Source organism: Buteo buteo, chromosome 8 (assembly GCF_964188355.1).
Source record: "Buteo buteo chromosome 8, bButBut1.hap1.1, whole genome shotgun sequence".
NCBI lineage: Eukaryota > Metazoa > Chordata > Aves > Accipitriformes > Accipitridae > Buteo > Buteo buteo.
This window is the reverse complement of record NC_134178.1, coordinates 40,380,507-40,395,776: the sequence shown is the minus strand read 5'-3', so window position 1 is coordinate 40,395,776 and position 15,270 is coordinate 40,380,507. Positions and strand designations below refer to the sequence as shown.

General features: G+C 40.5%; 1 protein-coding gene across 3 annotated transcripts in view; it reads left to right on the top strand.

The window, feature by feature from the left end:
* Positions 1-66: 66 nt before the first annotated feature.
* The window catches only part of NME7 (NME/NM23 family member 7), a 92,222-nt gene continuing 77,018 nt past the window's right edge, over positions 67-15,270 (top strand). For 2 of the 3 annotated variants that reach the window (XM_075034303.1, XM_075034304.1), the window contains exon 1: positions 67-158. In XM_075034303.1, coding sequence (XP_074890404.1) covers positions 156-158 — 3 coding nt within the window. In that variant the 5' untranslated portion in view covers positions 67-155. The remainder of the gene's footprint in view (positions 159-15,270) is intronic. The other variant, XM_075034306.1, reaches the window with a different exon arrangement.

Below are 15,270 nucleotides of genomic sequence, written 5' to 3'. Positions count from 1 at the left end.
GGGCGGAGCGCGCCGGCTTGTTGACGTGTCCCCTTCACCCAATCGCTGGGCCGTGCGCGGAGGCGGGGCTTCGGTTGCCAGGGCGCGGCTTCGCGCGGCGTCGCGTCGCGCTCGCGGCACCAGCGTGAGGCGGGAGGACGCCCGTCGCCATCGCCATGGTGAGCGCCGCCGGGGCGGGAAGGGGCGGCGGGGGGGTGTCGGGACGAGCGGGGCCGGGGGGCAGCGGCGGCAGCTCCGAGCCGTCATGCCGGTCCCCTTCCGCAGGGCGAAGCTCAGTCCCGCGGCAGGTGGTGCCGAGGTGCCGGAATAACGGCCGTGGGGCCCGCTCAGGGCTCCCCTCAGGGCTCCCCTCAGGGCTCCCCTCAGGGCTCCCCTCAGGGCTCCCCTCAGCGCTCCCCTCAGGGCTCCCCTCAGGGCTCCCCTCAGCGCTCCCCTCAGGGCTCCCCTCAGGGCTCCCCGGCGCGCAGGCGGCGTGAGCAGGGCGGGGAGGTGCCGCCGCTGTCCCCCGCTGGCCGGGCCGGTCGGCCCGGTGGGCGCCGGTGAGGTTTGTCCTGGCTGGAAGTTTGTCCTGGCCCTGCCTGGCTCTTTTCTGAGGGATCTTGCGAGGCGCGGTGAGTGGGTAATTTTAAAGTGCTGTTAGGCCTCGTTGATGCCCGACTGGAGAGCCGTTTGCACATCTGAGCCGCCCTGAATTAGGAATAAGCTAGTTCGGAAACTCATGAGGGACCCAGTGGGAAGGCAGCTGGTGAATTTTAAGAAGGCAATACGTTTCAGGTGCAACAGCCTGTTCTTGAACCAGGTCTGTTTAGTAATGCAAGGAAGATGACAGGATGTCATCACTAATGAAAACTAACACAACTAACATGAGTCCCCTTTGCCGAAGATGGTATGCAAAAACCAGTGTTTCAAAGCTGATTAAAACCCAACAACTTTGAATTTTGTACTCAAACACATGTGCAAGATACATGTAAGAGCCTGGTGGATGCACCTGCTAGCGTGCGCAGCTTTAAATACCTGCTGCAAGCAGCTCAGATTTGCCCCAGCTCCTGCGGCCTGTGTAGCGGCTTTGTTTACACCTTGCTTTTGGAACACAAACTCAAGATCAGCATTTGCCGCTTAAGTAGGAATGCTGCAGTTCGTTTTCAAATACAGGGGTTACAGGTCTTTTGTTTAATCCAGGCAAAATTGTAATTTTCAATTCCCATGTTGAATTTACTCAGTCGGCAGAAGTTCTGCTTTGTGACTTCGCACAGATGTCTCTTAGGTAAAATGTTCACTTAGTTGTAGTTGACTGTCACTATGAGTGTAATGTGTTTCTAACCTCCCTTTATTTCCGAGGTGACACCAAGTTAACTGATTCATTAAAGCGGTGTCAAATCTTACAGCAACCTCTGACAAAACGTTTCACGGTGAATTTGTTTAATTTGTTTTGAAAAGCCTTCAGTGATAGGAACTGCGGGATCTGTTGACGTAATTCCATTACATGATGACTTTTATAGTTCACTGAGGTTTTTTTCTAATATATTCCATGCTGCAAATTATGCCAGTGATTACTTGTTCTATCCTTGGTGGGTATAAAGATATTCCATTTTTGTCTTTTACATGGAGAAGAACTTGAAGATTATAACTTCGCCCTTTCCTCCTTACACATTATTCTCTGCTAAACAAATTTTGTTCTTTATTATTTTCTTACTGGTCTTGTGTTTTTAAACTTTAGATTTTTTTTCCACTGTCTGCGGTTTTCTCTAATTGTGGTCTTTAATCTGTACATGGTTTGCTGTGTGTTTCACTGTTGCTGAACAGAGCAAAATACTTGTTTCTCATGTCTTAGATCTTCATAGTGCCAAGTTTGCCATCCTTTTTTTCCCAGCTGTACCTCATTGCACTCCCACTCTCTAAATGCAACCCACTGTAACTTTTTTCCCATGTTTTTGTTGTCTGCCTGTTTTTTCCCCTTGTATTTCAATTTGTTTTCTTGATCATCATTGTAGTACTTTGTGTCTGTCTATAGAATTTTCAGATCATCATTTTGAGTTCTGCTTCTGTTTACTAAACTGCTTGCAATATTTCCCACCTTAGTTATCAGCCCAGATTCTGAAAGTGCAGTTTCTGTTTCATTGTCAGTGTATTAATGAAAATATGAAATAAAGCTAGGTGAATGGCAGATCATTGTGGAACCTCATTTGACTCCCAGTTTGCAAAAGAAGTATTACTAATTACTTCTTCATGTAGTAGTCATAACTGCTCTTCAATTTAGGCCATAAGTCCCTACTCAGCTTGTCAGACTCTCAGGTGACTTAGATTAAAAGCCCAATCAAAGCTAAGTTTGTCACATCTGTGGCTTCTCCATTGCTCACTGTGTCAGAAAAAATTTGTTCTTGACAAATTCACAGTATCTGCTTTTTATTATCATATTGTCTTCTTAGATGCTCAACAACTGAATGCATGATAATTTGTTCCATTATCTTCCCAAAGACTGCAGTTAGGTTGACTGTCTCTGTTGCACTTCTGCAGTGCCCTGGGACATCTCTCTCTTCTGGTTTTCTCTGGCCTTTCAAGGGTTACAGAGTCCTGCTTGTTTCTTTTATGCTTACAAAGCCACCAGTTTTCCCACTCAGGTACCCTTCCTCCTGCCAGTTTCCTAAAATACAGTAAGAATAATTTGGTAGCTGGAAGATGATGGGAAAATAGATGTTTTTTGGGAACGTGTGCTGCCCAATTAGGTATGGACACAGCATCCTGGGAAAGAGATAAGTTATGTGGCTGTTGGACACCACAACTGTACACATCTGATCCATCTCAAACATTTTCAAAACATCTTTTCTCAGGAATAATGAATCAAAAAATAAAAGACTCCTTCTGGTGGATTCAAATATTGATCTACAAGCTGGATTTTAGCCTTGGGAACCTAATTATATTCTGAAAGTAATTAATTTTCTGCTGGAAAGCTTGGCAAACCTTTAGTATTGTGTTGGTTCCAGTCAGTTGTATAGATTGACCACAGAAAGAAAAATATAATAACTTCTAGTGGAATCAGTTTGGAGCGTATTTGTGTTAGACTCTATACTTCAGTCATATGGAGGCAGCACACTGGAAGTAGTTGTGTGTATTGTAAAACTGGGCACATAACTATAGTGGAAGCTAAGGTAAGGGGAGAAATGTTCCAACACATCCTGCAGTTATTTGTCTTTCTGTGACAGCACTTTGGCTTAAAGGTCTGCTAATCATCAGAAAACAGTTTTATTGTCATTAAATGACAGTATTTCAAATCAGCTCGAATGCATTCTGGCATCTTGATTGCACCAGTGTGACACATGGCTGCCGTGGACGGTGAGCAGCAAATTCCCAAAGGGAAACTTGCTTATCTCCATCTGAGATGTGCTGTCTCTCTTGGCAGTTGGAATGCATTAATCTTTAATGGTGCCTTTCATGTAATTACATGCAGAGACATATTAGACCACCATCTTAACAACATTAGTTTCTTTTTACTGAGTTTGGTGCGCTCTGACACTTGAAAGTGTTCCAGATACAGGAGTACAGCATTTGCCAGAGAACAGTGGCCTCTGTAAGAAAGCAGCATGTCACACAGATACAGAGAGCCTTGTTGCACTTGGAGAGGCTGTACATAGGTGCAGTTAGATGATTTCCTTTCCCTCCACTCTTTAAAACAATTATTCTTACTCCTGCACATCTGACAACTGCAGCCTACATTACAAAGACTCTTTGAGCAACAGGATAGACAAATACTGTTTCAATCTTGCCCATAAAGAGATTGAGGCACATAAAAGCCAGGTGACTTGTCTAATATGATGCCATCTGGCTTTGATTTTGTGGATGTAGAAGCACATGGTTAGTGGAATTTGAGTGTCCAACTACCTTAGTTCTTTTTGCAAAGTTTGGGGAAAATATATATGAAGTAGACTCTCCTGGAGTAGGTTGCCAGAGCTTGCAGTCTTGTAATTTTGACCACAATCTTGAATGTATCTGGAAATGAGCAGTTCAGCTCACTTCAACAGAAAATTTTACAACTTGTATGTTATATGTTTATCGTTGTTATTGTTATCATCAGTTCATTGGTAAACCCCCAGGTTTAGAGAATATCAACATAGAAATCCTCAGTTTAGACAGGGAAGAAAAATGAGTAATTTTTTAGAATGCTTTGATCCATCAGTGGAAAAGACTTATTTTATGTTTTGGAAACTGGATCTTAGAAAATAGGAAGCAAATCAGCCATTTCTAGAACTTAACAACAGTGAATCCTGGGTTCCTCTTGGTCCAGCATATCAAGGTGTGATCAGATTTTCAGCTGAAGACTTTATAAAGGCAATACAGCTCATGGGGCAGCTGTGGAATATACATTGGTTTACAGGAGTTTCATTTGGGAACCAGTAATCTTAACCATACTGGAGTAGCTGGTAAAATGGGATAACCTTGGTGAAGAGCTGTCATTCAGAGCTGATCATATAAACAGACAAAACTCTTTCCTGCTAATGGACTTCCCTGAACAAGTGCACATTTATAAAATAACTTAACTTTTCATAATTTTCAACTTATGTACTTTTTGTTGCAAAATAGTTGCCATTTAAAACAACAACAAAAAAAGGTGGTTTTAACTCTTCCAGGAAAAAGATGCAAAATCTCCCCCAAAGACACTTCCCTAATTCATGAGAAGATTTGCTTCTTTGGTCTTAAAACAAGACTCAGTTTCACTAGAGTGCCAGCTGATGATTATGTTTCTTTTTTTTAATTTTTTTTTTCCCAGCCGTAAAGTGGCCTGACCCTTTGAGTTGTAAGCTTGCATGACAGAATCAACCACAAAGACAAGTTTCCTTACCTAACGGCTAACTGTCATTTGCAGCATTTCATCACAGGGAAAAATAAAACAGTGTATGCAGAGTGAGGAAAAAAATAAGCAGAATGCTATCAGGTAGCCTTTAAATGCTTATTGCATGGCGAATCTTCCTATGAGCATCAAAAATATGACATGGTTTCTTCCTGAACTAGTGTTTCCAAATACTGCTAATTTGCTTTTTGAGCAGATAGGCTATGTACATTTCAGAAGATGTAGCTGATAAAGTAACAGAATCTTTGGCCCTCTGTCAGCCAAATGAAAACTGCTAAGAAATATAACTTTCCTTTGTTCCAGGAGCTCATTTTGGGTTTGATGCTGCCATCTTTATGACATTATGTGCTATATAAAATACCACCCTACAAATACAAAGTTGACAGGTTCAGAGTCCATGGGATAAATTGCCTCCTACTCTAGCCAAGTCTTGGCTTTGGCTTGCTGAAATTGCCATCTCTCTAAAAGTAATTTTAGATGCATTGATGGCTGTTCTGATGGAGTGGCTTAAATAGTTGACAGTTATGATAGTCAAAGTTATCTAGCATTACCTAATGATAAATTCAATATTGATCTCCCTTTATCACCCAGAGTTGTCTCTCTGGATCCTTCAGGTTGTAGGTGCAGTTCTTAATGACTTTGACACATCTGTTCTAATTGTATGTTGGGGTTTTTTTTAATATTGTCAAAGCCTGAAGAAATTCAGGAATTACTCAGTGAACCACTGCCAAGAATAAAGAAAAGTTACAAATTTTCCTTTCAGTTGGCAATAAAAAATAATAGGATTTGATGACAGAGCCAGTGGTTATTTAGAGAATTGTTCCAGGCAGATTTGATGTGGATAAAATTTATACTTAAGAATGTTACATCAGAGCTCTTAATTATTTGAAAGCACATCTAGACCTTTGTTAATATATAAGCCCAACAGATCTGTGTAGGTTCTGGAGAAGCTTGGAAGGATGGACATCACCTTTGGGCAAGGAGATGCCAAGCTATAATAAGAATCATAGAATCATCATTTAGGTTGGAAGGGACCTCCAACCTGCTCAAAACAGGTCTAACCGGACTGTGCTGCTTGGGGCTGCATCCAGGTGAATCCTGAACATCTCCAAAGATGGAGAATACACACCTCCTCTGGGCAGCCTGTGCCAGTGTTTGACCAGCCCCTTGGTAATTTTTTTTCCCCTAATATGTAACTGGAATGTCCCATGTTTCAACTTGTGTCCTTTGCATTTTTTGCCATCACTATACTCCTTTGAGAAGAGTCTAACTCTAACTCTGTCTTTTTGGTGTCTTTCAGTTAGGTAGTTGTAGACAGCAGTAAGGTCACCCTCAGCCTTCTTTTCTCCAAGCTGAGTAGGCTTAGTTCTCCCAGCCTTATCTTGTGTGCCGTGTTCTCCAGCCCCTGACTGTCTTGGCGACAGAGATGGCTTCTTACTGATCCTCTCAGAAGTTCATTCTCGAGGTTTAAATAAGGTGCTCAACCTGTCTTTGAGCACCAGAGGGTGCTCCTGCATTTGCAAAGAAGTTGATCTCTCTGGCGATGTATTCCAGAGAGCCTGTTGCATGTTCTTTGTTTGCATGGGATTTTTCAATAATTTTAACTACCTTAATTATAAAAAAAAAGAAAACACTTTGTCTGCAGAATATTCTGACACACTTGGAAGGAGAACCACATATAAGAGAGGCCTACACATGGGAAGGGGGGAGATGTGGGCATGCGTGCCTGGGGTTGTGTACCTGTTCTTCCACATGAACACATGCAAAGTATGATCCCTCACTAAACTTAGTATACCTCCTATTTTTATCCTTTATATGTATTCTTTCTATTACTCTAGTGTCTGGGAGCAGGACTGTATTATGCTATATATTTTCTAGTTACATAAGAGCAATGCTGTCCTTGCCTTGTCTGGTGTTCTCTGGTATGGTACACTTTTTGATAACTGAACCATGGCCTTTAAGTCTGAACATTCCCAAATCACTGGGGAGGAGGAGGGAAGATGTGGTCTGGATTCAGTCCTTGCAGCTACTGACATTCTGGACTAGCAGTGGTTCCTGGTGGCAACTACAGAGGCAGTGGGCTGGGCAGCATTAGCAGCCCTTTCTGACTTCTTCCACAGGTATCTGGTTCCTGTGCTGCAATGAAGGGTCTGCAGAAGCAGAAAATGAGGATGAACTAACCGAGCTGCCTCTGCCACGTTTTCAGCAAAACCAAGGGGGATTTGCAATGCCTAAATAGTATGGATATTTTAGCTGTTAAATCTTGCTATCCTTCTGTAAAAGGAATGATGATGATTGTTCCCATTTTACAAATGGATAAAGTGGGAAGTATAGTCTCCTTTTAAAAAAAAAAAAAGTGCTGAACATCAAATGCAGTAATGCAGGGGGCAGCTGTGAAGGTGGAACTAAGCAACTTGACCAAAACTGTGTGCGGGATTGGAATCTCTTAGTCACTGTCTGCATCCAGCAGAGACCTTTGCATCTCTGGGGAATAACAGTCTGCTCAAAACTGTGATGATAGAAGTCCTATGCTCTGGGAGAGAAATCAATCCTTGAATTGTAGAACAAATCTTCATAAGATGGACCTGTAAAAGACCATTAAGATTGGCAGAGTTTAAGAACATGATACTTTGCTTCCTCTACCCCATAGAAGTTTTTAATTTTTCACAACTTTACTAATGGGAAGTTGCTGAACAGCTTTTATCATGAGAACTTCTGTTCACATGTAACTTGTCATTAGTCTGACTTCAGAATAAAGGTTATATGACCACGACATGTGTGCTAGCTGAAATCTGGATTTAGTCCACCTACCTTACAATTAATATTTGACACAATCTGAGAAAAAACAGTATTTTAATGTCAACATTTGGTTAAACAGTAGTGCAGACAAAATGCTTGCTTTAAGTGCCCACAGTAGTGAATAAGAAACGTGTCAGCAGAGTTGTTTGTCTACTTCATAGGATAGTAAATTGTTACTTGACTGTTACAAGCTCTGACTGTTCAAGGCAGATGCAGCATGTGTGGTCTTTAGAGCATTCACACAGAATCCTGGGTGCTAATGCTCACAGTATCGGCGGGCTGAAGGACCCTCTATGCCTTAGCTGTGATTCCAAGGCAACCAACTGGTTCTCGTTAAAAATGCTTTTCAAAAGATTATTATGAGCCGAGATAATCTGAAGATGCTGTAGGCATTACACTACTTTGAAGTGCTGTTGACAGCTTTGGTTCAGGATTTGTAGGTGTTTCCTTTCAAACCTCTACTTCCAGCTGCTCATAGCTTTCTGAAATTTTAACCATTCTGCTTGAAATTTTCCAGACAGATTCTACTGGAGGTTGAAAATTTAATGGCAGACTTGAATAAGAATGCATGGGGAAAAAAAATGAAAACATTTCAGAATCCTAATTAAAAAAATTAATAAATTCAGTGTTCCTCTGAAGAGCTTTAGTTCTGAAAAGATTGGAAATTGAAAGCTGAAAATTTGTCAGAGAAATGGTCTCTGTAAAAGAAGACTACCTTTGAGTATTTCCATCAACTTTAATGTTGGGCCAAGTTAAAAATGTTTTTCCTGTAAGTACAATATAGGTTGGATCTTGTAATGGGAAGTGCACCGGTACGTATACATGCACAAGCTCATTGTATGTGTATCCCTGTTCCCCTTTCTGGGATCACATGCAGACACTAACCTTATAGTTCAGACACCCAGCATTCAGCAGCTGACCATGGCCCCGTTAGTTCTGCCACTACTGACTGATTAGGTGCAAATAAACTTTATGCTCAAATGTAATTATGTGAGATGACTTGTGTTATAAATGTTGTTCTGAGTCAGGGAACAGCTCTGCTTTTGCTAAAATCACTGTCAGACTCTTCTTGAGTTAGTGGAGGCAGATAGGCATATGCAGAGCACTACTGACTACTCTTAGAGGAATTACGTGTGATCATGTAGTTAAGAGTACAATAGTATAACTTAGATCTGCAGCTTCATAAACATGCATTAAATGGGGACATATTCCCCTAAAGACAAGGTTTAGCTGGTCTTCTAAAGGTATACCTGTCTTCACAGAGCAGTGAATAGCAGTACGGCATCTTTCATGTGTTTTAGAGAAATTGTGTTCCACAATTACAAAAATAACATGAATCCTGTAACAAAGTACTTAACTATAACATGTAATTGCAGAGGACTGGAGTTAATGGTTGAGGATTTGAATTCTTGATTCTCTTATGTGAGAGACCAGGAAAAAAAAGAATAGGTTACACTAATCATGCCTACGCGCTTCATAGGAAGCTTACAGAATTTACATAATCTAGTAGTAAAAGATTTCTTGCTTAGTAAATTGACAGAACAGCAAGATAATTTTGCTGATGTGAGGTGGGATTGCAGATTCCTAAATCTGAGAAGAAAATCTGGGGCCTTCAGCCTTTTAGAGCTGTGTTCATCACAACCCCTGCGCATATGGGGATGGTTTACTGAACTGAGATCCCAGTCGAAGAGGAAGACTCATTTGGTTAGTGCTACAGAGACAGAAGTATCCCCATGTTACTTGGCAACAGATGGCCCAGGCAGCAGTAGCCATATGAACATACATAGTCCAAAAGGCATCTGAGAAACCTAGGTACCAGTAATATTGGGAGTCAGATAACCATGGATCTAAAGGATGTAGCACCTATTTGCAGGAAGGTAGATGTAAATGCAGTCGAGTATTTTGACTCACTTAATAGATTTCCAAAGATGATTAAGAATTTTAATAATTTAACCAATACCTAATTAGTTTAAAATAGTTGTCTAGAATTTGTATGAAATTTTCAATGGGCAGAACTGCTTTCTACAAGGGAGGGATGAAAAGAGACAGTTACAAAATTCACCAGTGAGCTTCTGAATATGAGGTTTAGATTGAGAATTGTCTGTAGTCAAGACATTGTCATGGAAATTGCAGTTGCCCCATGTTTCTTCATTTGAAAGGTGATCTTTTGATTTTACTTTTTGACTAAAGACAAGCCTGTTAAGAAAGTGGTGGGATGTCCAGCAGCAGCGAGGGGGCTGCAAAATTGGAGTTCCAAAAATTATACCAGCTCATGTGTCAGAAACATGAATAGAAGAGGAGGAGGAAAATGAGCTTTAAGAGACAGACCGAATTGAGTGCTCTATCTTCACAGTGTTGTGGATTTAAGTTTTGCCTGGAAAATATCCTGTAATACAGGAACTGTGAAGGTAGAAGATGGGTTGAATAACACAATGTGCACTTCTGAGGATTCATTTTGGGATTTAAGATGCATTACAATGCTGAAAATGAGAACACTTTCTGCCACTCAGAATGTTATTTGTTAAATACCACCAGTATGTGTGAAGTCTCTTGTTTCTGTCTTGCAAAATTGTCACTAACATTTAATAGCTTAGCTACTTCTGTGCTTCTTTTCCTTTTCTTTCACAAATGGAGATTCTTCTTTTAAAGAATAATTGATGATGGAAAATTACTTGTGGTGTGCAAATATAATTTTTCATACAGCTTCTTTCAGCCTGTTTGCCCCAGAAAACCAAAGTTTGTGTGATCACAGTCTGTTGGTGTGTATCTGACCACTAAGTTTTCCCCCTGGGAAGTTTGAAATTTATTGGCAGATTTCAGTCAGATTTGGCAGAGGGATAATGATGTTCCTCCAGGTTTCACAAGAATGGGGAGGGGGAGGAAACCCTTTAAGACATCTTTAAAGAAAGAGTTCAGTGTGAGTTCAACCCTAGTTAGACATCAGAGAATCCAGGTGGGTATGAGCCTTTATTAAATGCCTGAGCTGAAGAGAGGCTGTGGTCGAGGCAGTCAGGGATGAGAAACATGAGTATAGAGAATAAGGCCTCATTATTTCTCATGCTTGCAGAAGCACGTGTCATTCAGTAATGACAAGTAGTCCTAAATAAAGGCAGAGAATAGTTTGGAAGTTTATTTGCTTAAGATTGTTGCCTATTGTAAACATACTGTCCTTTTTGTTCTATCAGGCTGAAGGGCATACAGTGTGTGGAAACTACAAATATAGACATGTTTGATGAAAAAGCAAGTGCTTTGCACTGTGATGAAGTGACACCATCCATTTTGCTAACCGTTCCTTTGCTCTCAGACACGTCTCACTGTAGCAGTCCAGGCATAGATTGTGCAAGAGGAAGTTAAGCTGTCTGTTTTGTATAAGCTAGAATTGCTTTACAGCTTTTATAATACAAGCATCGCTTTTGTTTACTAGTGCCCAGAGTGGCCAGCCCTCCCAGAATAAGGATTTTGTTACAGCTGGAGAAAAGGACACACAAAAAGTTAAGTTGACTTGTCTGAGATTGCACAGAAGTCCATGAAGAGCTTGACATGTCCCATTTGATGTCTTGACTTTTTATGTAACATTTTTGTAGAGATTCCAATTGTTTTAAATGTTTTTTAAGCTTTTCCTTTTTCAGCTTTATAGATTTATCTGCAGGGGACTGTCACATTTAAGATGTCCTTACATGAAAGAAAAGCACTCCTAACCCACTGGTTGAGACCATCTTTAAAGCTGATTGAAGTTACGTTTTTGTCTGGTGTTCTGAATTCGCGAGCACTCGGTGCTACTTGGAAAGCTGGGCATAATGCTGGGCCTACAGGGCCCTAGACAGATGCACCTAAAAGCATTCAGGTGAAAAATAAAGCAGAGCTAGCTGGATGTTAGAATGGGAGAACAGGAAAGCTAGTAAGTGAACCATTTAAAGCAATCAAAGTATTTCTGGGACTTAAGAAAGCCGGTGGTACTGTGACAACGCTTGTATCTGTGGCCTGCTGGGGGAGTATAAGACTGTGAGTAGCTGCCTTTGAGGAAGGTGGAGATAGATTCGGCTGAAATTCGTGACTCTTGCTCCTCAGACTAGGAGTTCATCAGTGACTTTCTTTTCATTTGTGCTGAAGTCCTCTTCAGGACTAGGAAGGAGACTTAAATCTGAAGTGGTGATTGGTCTGGAAGATGAGTGATCGGTGATTTATGAGCTTTGAGGAACTGTTTCAAATAATTCATGACAGGACTTAGATACCTGCTGTTAGAGGTTGATCATACATCTACAACAATAACTTCTGGACCTGCTTCTGAGAATAATGTTCTTGATGAAGGCAGCTGGTCAGGTTCTCCACTTCAGCCCCCTGTCTGAAGAGCATGAGGCCAATGTCTGACTAAGGAATGCACCAACGCATACGGCAATAGTTATTTTTTTTGTAGAACCTACAAGGAGAAAGGTACCTATTGACTGACCATTTCAACAAATTATATTTTTTGCCAAAGGGAGTGGTTGGCAAACTTGCATACATTTGTGATTTTTTTTCTCTTTTTTTTCTAAGAGCATAAGGTAAGTACATGTTAATGCATAAGCAAACTACCTGATGTTGGAGTCAGTCAGCCTCATGATACCTTCACCTGAAAAATTTTAAAATAATTTGTGTCCTTGTCCTTTGATACCATCTCAATTTTTATAAAAATATTCTTGTTCTTCCAAAGTATTTTTGAGTGCCACCAACCTGGTTTGGGGGGGGGGGGGGGCAGGTTGTGAAAGAAACGTTTCTCTTAAAATTATTGCCAGATTTTTAGGAAGTTTCAGGGCAATCTTTCCAGAAATTTTGTGTGTGTGTGTATTAGGAGAAATACCCATTCAATGTGAGAATAGTTCCTGTCTGCCGGTCCATCCTGTTCCCAGTACTTTTCATAGAAACAGCTTGATTCTTAAGATCAGTGCTTGACTGCAGGTTTTCCCTGTGACAGCACAGAGTTTTACAAAATATAGAATACAGATATCAAGATGAATCCTTTTACCTCTGGTTCAGCCTTTACTGAGGTTTGTGCAGTCTTTTTATTGTTTCACTGGGAGTTGATTCAGGTCCTTTGATTCTTTTTCTCTCTGGTCTGATTTCAGAGTCACTGAGTCACAGAGAAAATCGAAGGAGCAGCAGACATGAAGCTGCCCACTTAAAATGTAGCAATACTCTTTGTGACTCTGAAACTTGTAAATACGCAGGCAGCAGCCTGTGTGCATGTTGAAGTTCCTGATAGTGTGTATAAGCCTCATAGAGACCAGATTGCTAATAGCATGTGAAGATGCACTTTCTAGATACCTCAGGGCTTTTCTAATTTTAAAAAATATTTTGATACCACTTCGTGTGAAGTTTTGAATAGTAAGCTGAAAGGGTTATGATACGTTGCAGGCTGATAACTAGTTTAAGCAAAGTAGTTGTTTCCAGTCAATTACAGATCACAGAGATGGGACAGAATTATCTGTATAATGGAAAAAAGAAAGTCATATGAAAGGCAGGATCTTAGTAAAACTATGTTGCCCATATAATAGTGGGCGGAATCATCTAAATTGCCCTTCCATTAGACTGTGATAAGTCTGAGAATGCATATAAGCAGCAGAAAAAAAAAATCCATAGCTCCTGATTCCCTGTGTACTCCATTGTAGGAGAAACTCTAGGATGAAATTTCAAGTTTACTATAGTAAAATAAGTGTGGCAGTCAGGAGGCATCTTGAAGCTGGGAAAACCAAATCCAGATTATGTTCTGCATGGTTCAGACCAGAGGGATAAAATTGTTTCTCCACCTTCCCATGCAAGTTCCTTAGTCCCTGAGCTGCTGTTCTACCACTGTTACTTCTCATGAAAACCTTTGGAAGATCTGCTTTTGTTTTACTGCAGAACAGAGACCCTTTGGAAGTCTCAAAGCTTTACAGGACAAGAGATCATTTCCTGTCCAGCTTGCGAAGCATTCTGCTTTCTGGTTATGAGCTTCCTTGGCAGCTATGTTGCAAACAAACTGCCTCCCTCTGCAGCAGAGGTTTTTGTGAGCACAGTTCTTTAGTAGATGCTTGGATTTAGGTTCTAGAACTTAGTCCCATGCTAGCTAAGAATGACTGCTTCCCCCATCACTTTCAGAACTAAGTACAAAATTTATTTTTTTTAATTCAGCTGTACTTCCATAAATGTTTCTTGTGCACAGAGCCATCCTACTGCATATTCACACATACTAAGATAAACAAAAAAGCGTAAGCTAGCAAAACCTACACATGCATCCAAATGTTTTTCCGTGCAGCTTGTAAAAGGAGGAAGAAAGAAAAAGATTATTCTTTCCATATTCACAGTACATGAACTCTTGACATCACTAATTTCAGCGGCCCTAGATTTTACCATGGAAAGGGACTGTAAAAATTGAGCTAAGGACAGCTACTCTAAAAGTATCAGTATGTAAATATAAAGTGCCAGTCACTGCTGGTTTTTTTAATGCTGGTAATTTTTCCACTGATATGAAAAGTTATGAAAAATTATTTCTCCCCCATTAGGTATTGCTTGGTTAATTGTGTAGTCATGAGAGCAGAGTGTGTGTTTTTAATGAGGGTACAGTGCAGAAATGAATGAAAACTAATGTTTCAAAGCAAGAATTTTCTGAGTTATAATGTATTTATAGATTCATTTGATTTGTTATTACTTGAGCTGTTCACAGTGATGTGATTTCACTAGTAACTAACATGTTTCAGCCATTTCCTGGGGGAATGAAGTGCTGGGGCTTTCTGGTCAAGGGCTGTGAAATCTTCCCATTTCAGGACTCAATGCTGGTCCAGAGCAGTGTGGTGCATTGAACACGATACCACCTGATAGGTCATCACTGGTCTCTAATCACTCTGCTCTGGAAAATTATTTTCTCTCTGAGTTTCCTTTGTTAGAAGGATGAACAGAAGCCAAGGATGAAACTTAGCATGTCTCCCATAGTACTTTCTCATCTTTGAGACTCCTTCCCACATTGCAGTCTAGGGCACACTAGTGAAAGGGTATGTAAGAAAGTTGTTTGCCATACTAGTTCTGTTGATTGAGCAGTATATTGATTGAAAGTAAATGTTCAGGAAAGATAATTTCAGGGCTTGAAGACTTCAAATTTTATTGCAATCCTTACAATACGTGATGGGAAGTGGACAGGTTTTTGCCTTCAGAATCCTACTCCTGCATTAAATAAGTAAATAAAAGCCTCATTTCTCATTTTAAAACATGTATATTGAGCTTAATGGGTACTCACTTTTAAAAACTTAGTATTTTAAATTGGTTGGTGTTTTTGATGACTTGGAGTGGCAGTTTTACAGTGATGCCTGGCAATGGCTCATCAGAATATGTTCACATTACTCCATGTCATGATTATATTCAGGATTGTCTTCTATCTGTTTTGAGACTATTTGCATGACTCTGCAATAGTAATGTTGCAGTCCTGCTGTGTTTTACATTATACTCGTATAATGTAAAGGATCTTCAGTTTGCTTTTAATATTGTATTTCTTCACTTTGCAGTGTGTGCCTCTGAAACGATCTACCTGTTTACAAACATGATCGATTTCCAGTTATTTGTACAGTGTTTCCCACAAGCTCTTAAGTTTTCTTCTGATATTGTTCTCTGCATTTAGAAAT